Source organism: Talpa occidentalis, unplaced genomic scaffold, assembly GCF_014898055.3.
Source record: "Talpa occidentalis isolate TD23 unplaced genomic scaffold, MPIMG_talOcc4v2.1 talOcc4.15, whole genome shotgun sequence".
Taxonomy (NCBI): Eukaryota; Metazoa; Chordata; class Mammalia; order Eulipotyphla; family Talpidae; genus Talpa; species Talpa occidentalis.
Window position 1 is genome coordinate 43,353,985 of NW_023601543.1, and position 9,286 is coordinate 43,363,270.

At 38.2% G+C, this 9,286-nt stretch overlaps 1 protein-coding gene and 1 pseudogene across 3 annotated transcripts in view; one reads left to right on the plus strand and one right to left on the minus strand.

Annotated features, from left to right (window-relative positions):
- The window catches only part of ZDHHC15 (zinc finger DHHC-type palmitoyltransferase 15), a 96,181-nt gene extending 91,417 nt beyond the window's left edge, over positions 1-4,764 (plus strand). For 2 of the 3 annotated variants that reach the window (XM_054695665.1, XM_037512235.2), the window contains 2 exons: positions 2,660-2,692; positions 3,433-4,764. In XM_054695665.1, the coding sequence (XP_054551640.1) occupies positions 2,660-2,692; positions 3,433-3,637 (238 nt within the window). In that variant the 3' untranslated portion in view covers positions 3,638-4,764. Of the gene's footprint in view, positions 1-939; positions 1,454-2,659; positions 2,693-3,432 lie in introns of those variants that run through there. The other variant, XM_037512236.2, reaches the window with a different exon arrangement.
- Positions 4,765-7,318: 2,554 nt separating this feature from the next.
- On the minus strand, positions 7,319-7,827 carry LOC119245611 (transcription factor BTF3-like; annotated as a pseudogene).
- Between the last annotated feature and the right edge of the window lie 1,459 nt (positions 7,828-9,286).

Here is a 9,286-nt window from a genome sequence, read left to right on the forward strand (position 1 = left end):
CCCCCCCCCCAAAGTGTGTCTCTAGTTCATAGTTGTTTGATTTTGATTTTTTTCTTTCTTATAGTTATTCTTTTTCCTGGTCCCTTATTTAGGTTTTCTAGATTCCTGTTATGAGTGAGACCATCCGGTATTTTTCTTTTTATTTCTGGCTTATTTCGCTGAGCATGATCACTTCCAGCTCCATCCATGTTGCTGCAAATTGCATGTGTTTATCTTTTTTGAAGGCTGAGTAATACTCCATTGTGTATATGTACCACATCTTCTTGATCCAGTCATCTATTTTTGGGCATTTGGGTTGTTTCCAAAGCTTAGCTATTGTAAACAGTGCTGCTATAAACATAGGGGTGCAGGTGCTCTTTGGAATTAATGTTTCTGTGTCCTTTGGGTAAATACCTAGGAGTGGAATTGCTGGATCATATGGAAGCTCTATCTTTAGTAGGTTGAGGAATCTCCACACAGCTCTCCATAGTGGTTGGACCAGTTTGCACTCCCACCAGCAGTGCAGGAGAGTTCCTTTCTCTCCACACCCTCACCAACATTTGTTGTTGCTAGTTTTTTTAATATGTGCCATTCTCACTGGTGTGAGATGGTATCTCATTGTAGTTTTGATTTGCATTTCCCTGATTGCAAGTGATGTTGAACATTTTTTCATATGCCTGCTGGCCATTTGTATTTCCTCTTTGGAGAAGTTTCTTTTTAGCTCTTCTGCCCATTTTTTGACTGGATTAGGAAATAAATATATTTAAAATAAACATTTTAGGACTGTTTTAGATTTATAGAATTACTGTGAAGATAGTTCTTTTATGTCTCACACCCAGTTCCCCTACTATTAAACATTATACATTATTATGTTACTTCTGTTACAATTAATGAACCAATATTGATGCATTATTTTTAACTGAACTTCTTTACTTTTTCCTATGTTCTTTTCTGTTTCAGGATCCCATTCAAGATACCGCAATACATTTAGATGACATGTCTTCTTAGGTTCCTCTCAGTTGTAATAGTTTCTCAAAATGTGCTTTTTTTTATATTCTTAATAGTTTTTAGGATTAATGATCAGGTATTTTGTGGAACGTCCCACAGTTGGGAGTTTTCTGATATTTTTCTTATTATTTTACTTGGATGGGTAATCTGTTTTGAGGAGAAAGACCAGAGAGGTAAAATACCATTCTCACCCTATCAAGGGTACATACTGTAAACATGACTCATCACTGTGATTTTAATCTTGATCATCTGGCTAAGGTAGTATTTGTTCAATGTCTGTCCTGTAACATTACTCTTCCCCACCCCCTCCCTTTCACACTGTACTCTTTGGAAGGACATCACTTTGTACAATTCACACTGAAGAAATGAAGAGTTTTGCACCCCCTCCTTGAGGGCAGTTTTGGGAATTCTGCGTGGGATATTTGTTTCTTTCGCCTCATTTATTTATGTCAGTATAGAGGTTTGGATGTTCACTTTTATCTTTTTTTTTTTCAAATTTGCTCTTATTTCTTTTTTTATTTTTTTAATTTATATATATATATATATATATATATATATATTGTTCATTTTTAAACAATGTTTGCTTCCCGCCCCCAAAGTGTAGTCCCCATAGAGTTTTATTCACCAGTTCACTCAATGCACCATCACTTTTATCTTTTGAGTTATATAAAGTTCAATAACAGTCAGTTTTGTTACTCAAATTGTTCCTGCTTTGTAAAATCCCATTTTTATGTTAATAAACATAGTCTTCATGTCTTTTTTTTCTTGAGTGCTAATTACATCATATTTCTCTTACCCTCCACTCAAACACAGGGTATATCCATATGTTTTCTTCTGTACTTTTTTTAAAAAAGATTTATTTATTTATGCATACAAGAGCTGGGATGTATGCCAGAGGTGCGGGGGGCAGGGGTGAGAGCATTCACCAGAGACAGAGTGGGGACAGAACAGGCAGACGGACTGAAATACACTGCTGAGAGGAGCAGTGGGCGAGACAGGAAAGGTCTGCTGCGCCATGTGGGTATCTCCGTGGCCTGGGTTCAAACTGGCGCCACAGTGGCTGCTGATAGCGTGATAGCACTGTGTCACCAGAGAGGCCCCCCTTCTGTTCTTTTATTAAACTGAATATTTTTTTTAAAGATTTATTTATACAAGAACTGGGGTACAGTCAGAAGTGTGGGAGGGTGACAGGATTCACTAGAGACAGAGCAGGGAGCAGAACAGGCAGAAGGACCAAAATACACTGCTGAGGGGAGCAGTGGGCGAGAGAGGAGAGGTCTGCTGCGCCATGTGGGAATCTCCCTGGCTGGCCAGGAATCGAACCAGTGCTGCAGAGGCTGCGGTGCTCAACCTGCTGTGCCACCGGGGAGATCCTATCAAACTGAATATTAAACAAACTGAGTAGAGATATCTTGGACCTTTTATTCCTATGTATCAATATCATAGGTGAACTTCTAGGCATATAACTTGCTATGAGCAAGTGTTATGATTGGCTCTGTCTAGGAATAACTTGAGGACATATTAGTTTTGGAGTAGCTATCGTGGAACCCTATAGGAATAATTATATTGGCACTATTTAAAAATGCTGGTGAGCTGTTGCATTCACAAATAATAGGTTACTTCTCCATTTTTATGGTCCCACTAACCACACTGTATTTCATTCCTTTTGTAGGTGTGTATTAAAAATGGACCATCACTGCCCTTGGTATGTACCTTTGATTCATTTTTCTCCTCTAAAAGGGTCAAAGTTACTCAGTATGTCTCCCTTCCTAAGTATAGTTGTAACATGCCTGCTTGTGCTACCATAATTCACTGGATTTTATATATGGGGTTGAGCAGCAGGAGAAGTATGCATTTTAAACAAGAATAAATATATTACCAAAGTTATGGTAGTGAAGGTCAGGATCACAAGCTATTGATCTTCTGTCCATTAGCTTCAGTAATGGGGTGTAGTGATGAAATAGAGCACAAATATATAGTTCTCTTTGACATTACAAAATTCAGTTGTTTTTAGCTGTCTTGACATTTGAAATACTCAAGATTGTTAATTCAACATATCTCCATATTTTTATGTCTTATCTAGAGAACCTGTCTGAAACCATCTAACTACAAAGAGAACATGTCACTATACTAAATGTAGCTGCTGAGATTATAGTAGGTTTTCATTGTTCAAAATCCAGTTCTGCTTGGGTGTGTCAGGAACCAGTCCAGAACTATTAGGTAGGCCAGGTGTCTCTGTGTTCAAAATGAAAGGCAAAACAAGTGAAACATGAACTTGTATTTCCAGTCTGCTCATAGCAAGGGACTTCTATTTCTGTTGAATAGCTATGTAACATAAAATGAAGCAGCAAGAATATCAGGCATAAATGCTTAGTTCACTTATGTATCAGCGTATTCTCAATCAAAGGGTCCTGATTTCAAGTTAACTTTTCTTTTTTCTTATAGGGTTAATAACTGCATTGGATTTTCCAACTACAAATTCTTCCTTCAGTTCTTAGCTTATTCTGTTCTCTACTGCCTGTACATTGCTACAACTGTCTTCAGCTATTTCATCAAATACTGGAGAGTAAGTTTTAAAATGCCGAAATGTCTCACCCAGAAAAAACAGATACCTACTCCTATCTGTGACATCATTTTTTTTCTATTTTGAAGTAACTAATATGGAAGTAACCAGCAGAGAAAACACCAAAATCAAGTTTCCATGTTAAATTTTCTGAGGTTTAGGAGGCTGTTGTTTAAAGATTCCATCATATATGAAAATCATGTTCAGGTCTTCAAGAACTTAACCTTGACTCTTCTTTGCAATATAATTCTGTAGCCAATTTAAAAAAAAAACACTTATCACCAATAATAGATTTGAAAAATCTTGAAACTAATTCTAAATCCTTAGTTTCCTAAGGAGGAAATGGACTAAAAAAAACACTCCCTCATTGTTAGGAAATGCTTTCTAATTCCCAGTTCAAAGGAGAGTTGTAACATTCCTGCTGGACAGAAAGATTGATTTATCTTCACATATGACTGAAATGAAATGGGAATCTTACTTGCACTTTGTATGACAAGTACTGGGCTGGAAGTAGGAGAACTGAGTTCTAATACTGGCTTTTTTACCTCCTTCACTGGCTTCATTGCCAGCACCAAATGAAACAGATATTGATAGTACTTTTGCCTTTCAAACTGTGATTCAAGTAATTACAATGAAATTTTTTAAAATCCTACTTTCACTTCTACTTGAAGATATCAATAATATACCGTGTATTTCTAAAAGAGTTGAAGGCAGATTTTCAGCTTGTGTATTTGTAAGGGTCAGGCAACATTATAATGAAATACTGGTGTTTTGTTTTTTTAATTTCGTACCAGTGGACTCCAGTTCCTATCTCTTCTCCACAACTCCTGTACAGTTACTGAAAAATCATGATGAGGGTTGTCCAAACTGAAACTGAAAAGCAAAAGACAGTTGTGGGCAGAGCTACTAGTTATTACTTGAGGAACTGCATAAGAATCTGTGTGCTAGCAATAGCTCACCTCAAGTCACAATGTAAAGTAGCAGAGAAAGAGCATGAATTCTGATATATAGACTATAATAAGTTGGAGAAAAAGGAGAAAGCAAGGTAGTGAGAATCTGAATATCTGAGAATATTTTAATGATTAATTAGTGCATTGATCCCTACTAGTGTAAAAAGTAGTGTAGAAAATTACAGTGATATGTGCTTTCCATTCTCCCTTCAACTTGCTCCATCAATTCAGATATTTAATAACTTTAAGAATAAAGAATTGTATAATGGCTGTCAAAATCTTCAATTCATTCATGAAGTTTTTGTAATAAATTTTCACCAAGTACAAAATGCTTCACTGTAGGGTAAAGAAAATGTCAGGCTTTTCTGCCCTTCCGCCATCAGGATAGATGATGGATCCTTGTCCTGAATGCATGCCTGATGGCGGGCACCTGGAATAGGGTGTGGGCATAGGTAGATGGGATTCAGCTGAGCTAAGACTGTGCTTTTTAAGGGCGGCGTCACGGGGACGCCAGTAGCAGCATTAGAAGCCGAAAAAGAAGCCGAGAAGCAGCAGAACGAACGCTAGAGAGCCTAGATGGAGTGAAGACATGCTGGGGGCTGGGAGGCCTGCCAGCCTCCCGGCCCCCCAGCCAGCACCCCTGCCTGCCATATGCCTGGTGAACCCCAAATAGAAAACCTGCAAAACTACTGAGGACTCTTGACTCCTCCTTGACCCGGTCTGCATGGGATCAGAGGACCTGCACTGCGTCCATTCCTGACCTTACATTCACCATTTTGTCATCACTTCTCCTTGGCCCTTTTCCACAGCACAGGGTCTATTTTCTATTGCGCAGGTTTCCATGACCTGTTTGGTTTTCCATTCACACACTGAACTTCCTGAAGGTAAAGAAAATCTACTGTATCCAATTCATCAGGAAAAATGTCAGCCTTGGTCTTTACTACAGACCTTACTTGGTCCTTGACACAGTAGGCTATTATTTAAGAACCACCTATTACTTTGTAAAGTAATAGTAAAGTGTTGCATTTCACACATTTTGCCATTGCCAATAATCAAACATCACAATGGCAGCCTGGTTCTGTAAGCTCTTTTCACTTTTAAAAGATGATACTTGGTTATGAATTAATCATCAGAAACATGCGAGCATTCACAACAATCTCGGGTGAACATCCTTTTCCTATTTCCTCCTACTTTCTCCACAATAGACTAGTTCATGCCTGACAGATGAGCCATGAGGAAACCTGTCTTGGCTTGCCCACATAATGAAAAGGGCATTAATAATTCAGAGAAATGCTTCCTTGCAGTCCTTCCAAAGAGAACTTTGGCATGATTTAAAGATGCCTTTCTTAGTTTGAATTAAGTCTCCTCTTAAAATGAAAGTAAACACTGCCAGGTGTTTTTAAATCCATGTATCAAGGAGATAAGCTGTGCAGCAACCTCCATTTGTATGATTCTTGACAGTTTCAAAGCACTTTCATATTTATTATCCCCACCACAACCTTGTAAAGTAGGCAAAGCAGAAATTATTGGTATCGTTAAAGGTGATAAAACTGAGACTCAAGTAGTTAAGTGACTTGATTGGGATCACCAGCTTTTAAGCTTCAAAGTCAGGCCTCAAACAGAAAAGTTTGACTCTAAGCCTAAGCCTGTGATCTTAGACATATACCATATTCTACTCCCCTTTATGGTCCTACGATGGGGAAGCTCTGGCTCCTTTGGAATAAATAATTAAGAAGACCATCAGATCATGACTCAGTATTAATTTAAGGAGTAGCTACTTCGATAAGAAATTGATCTTTGCCTTACCAAAAAGATAGTAAGTACACCTCCCATACTGGAACCGTGGCTCTCCTCACAGAGGTTGTGTTTTATTTTAGAAACAAAATAATGGTATTATTCTCTCATTCCTCTGAATTGTTTCTGGTGTCATTGCTTTAAATAATTTAGCTTGATTGTCTCCTGAGAGTAATTTTGAACATCAGGCCATCACTCTTGTAGGGTAAGGAAAAATGTCAGGCTTTTCTGCCCTCCCGCCATCAGGATAGATGATGGATCCTTGCAGTCCTGAATGCATGCCTGATGGCGGACACCTGGAGTAGGGTGAGCCTAGGTAGATGGGATTCACCTGGGCTGAGACTGTGCTTTGAAGGGCGGCGTCACGGGGACGCCAGTAGAAGCCGAAAGAGAAGCTGAGAGAGAAGCAAGAGAAGCAGAAGCAGAGAGAACGCCAGAGAGCCCAGCTAGAGTGAAGATTTGCTGGGGGCTGGGAGGACTGCCAGCCTCCCGGCCCCCCAGCACTCCTGCCTGCCATATGCCTGGGGAACCCCAATAAAAGACCTGCAAAAAGCCACTGAGGACTCTGACTCCTCCTTTACCCGGTCTGCTGGATCAGAAAACCTGCACTGTGTCCATTCCTGGACTTTACAACCCTCTTCTAAGAAAAATAAATATTCAGGACTTTATCGAGAGAAAATAGGGTAGATATGCTTTGACAGAGAGTTCTGTAAGAGTAATTGGTGGGAAGGAGACATCCAGCTCAGCTACCCAGGATGTGAACTGACATTGTATCTTTCCTTTTTGCCCAGTATTTTCTATTGCAAATTTATTTTTGTAACTATGCGAAGAACTTTGTTAACCTTAGGTTTTTTCAGCTTAATTAGTTGCAAAGAATGAATTGTGTATAAGCAAAAACTGAAAAGAGCTGCAGTGTCCAAGGGGCACAGGCATAAAAATATTCTAGATCTAGATTTTATCAGATCCATGAACAAAATTTTACATAAAAAGTTGTCATAATATAAAATAGCAGCTTCCAATAACTTCAAGTTTTATTTTCATCAAAAGTGGGCTTATCCTTGGAAGCCCCATCAAAATTCTCTACAAAATTCGGTACTTCATCATCCTCCTCCTCTCCAGTAGCTAGTGGTGCCTTTCTGTCCACAGATTGTTTGGGCAGAGCTTCAACCAGTCTCTCCTTAAACTAGTCTGCACCAAGCTGGTTTAAGGTGCTGAGTAGCATTTCTGTCAGCTGCTTTATGTCAGCATGGCCTCTAATGGTGAAAGTGTTTGCTGCCAAAGATGCCTGAATTTTAGGTTGTTAAAGGTTGTTAAACCAAGGAACAGTGTTCCTTGGTTTGGGAACATATTTACCTCCTGAATACCAGGGATATTGTTTACCCCAATTTCTTTCGGAGAACTGAAGTTTTTTTATCATCTGCTGTAGGTGTTCTATGAAGCGCCTTCTTTCTCTGAGGGAGTTCCTTTCTCACAAGTGCACACTTGTGCCTGCAGTTTGGCAAGTTTCTACTGGTTCATGATAGTTTCTGTCATCTTGTTGGAGAATAAAAAGGGCTGAGTAGGGGGCTAGGGTTAGCACTCAGAGGGTCTCAGGCAGACCAGCTAGAGCCTATTGCCAATTTAAACATGAAAGATAAGTGAAATAAATGTGAGCTCTATAAACTAAAACGCACACAAAAAAGAGATTATGAAAGTAAAAACCCAGCCAAGCAAACACCACTACAAAAAAAACGGGGCACTTCAGATAAAAGTTCCTGAAGGTTGATATCCTGTGTAGATTCTTCTTGAGGCACTTGCCCCTCAAGCAAATTTCACCCAACCACCCCTCAGCTGAAAGCATCTGACTGGCTTACTTCCCTTTATCTTCATGTTTTAAACATATGCACTCTGAAAATTCCCAATGTTTCCTTATATCAAAATGAATTTAAAATCTCTAAGAGAAGAAAATGATCTGTACTATCTGAATTTGCTTAGTATTTTCAAGCCCTAACTTTCTCCTTCTACCCCAAATAGATAATTTTCCTATTATGAAGGTCCACTTCAGTCAGGTAACATCTTTCATTTTATTACTCAAGAACATTTGGAAATATTTCAAAGCAGTTCATCCCACCAAAACAAAAGTTGTTTTCTCAACTGCTCACTCCAAAATTAAAATGTCTGCTAAAATTCTCTTCAGAAGACAAAATGCCTCATGCTCTGGATGCTAAAGAATTTTAGAAAATTCTTTCTTTTCAAGGGCTGCTTGTAAAAAAAAAAGCTGGTGGGAAAAAACATATACTATAAAAACACTGGCAAGGATATAAAATAATGTACTTCAATAACAACCAAAAAAAGCTGACAAAATATGGAAAATAAGGTATCCTGGCTAATTATAAAAATCTTTAGCCACCTACTTCTCCAAAGGCCTTTGAAATCCTGCTTAATTTTACCATGTAAACACCTGTTTCACAAGATGTAATATACTGGCACATTCTACTCCAATTATCAAACAACTACACAAAACTTTGCAGTAGCTTTAAAATTGGTCATGGTTTATAGGTAGAGCATTTGAAAAGTCTGCCTGTTTTGACTTCCTACATATATTTCAATATACATGCATCCAAGAAAATATGACATGAAGTGTTCTAGGATGGCCTACTTTGAGACAAAAAGGCTGAACCATAGGAGGCTCATTAGTATCACCTGTACCAATAATTCATTTGTAAACTAAATGGAGCACAAATTTAAGATATAGCATGCCATTTATGATCTGAGCATACCCTTTTCACAATACCCTTTTCTAATTGGTATACTATATATTCTATTTTACACTGAACTACACTTAAGGATCCATTATAGGCTTTGTGGACTGAATGCATGTCTATAATGAGGTATACTTATCAACAGAAAGAACTGTTTTATTAAAAATAGATTTTGTGAAAATATATTTTTAAATTACAGCTAGACATTTTATGCATATGAAAAAAGTGCTAACGTATAGATAAAAACTAGA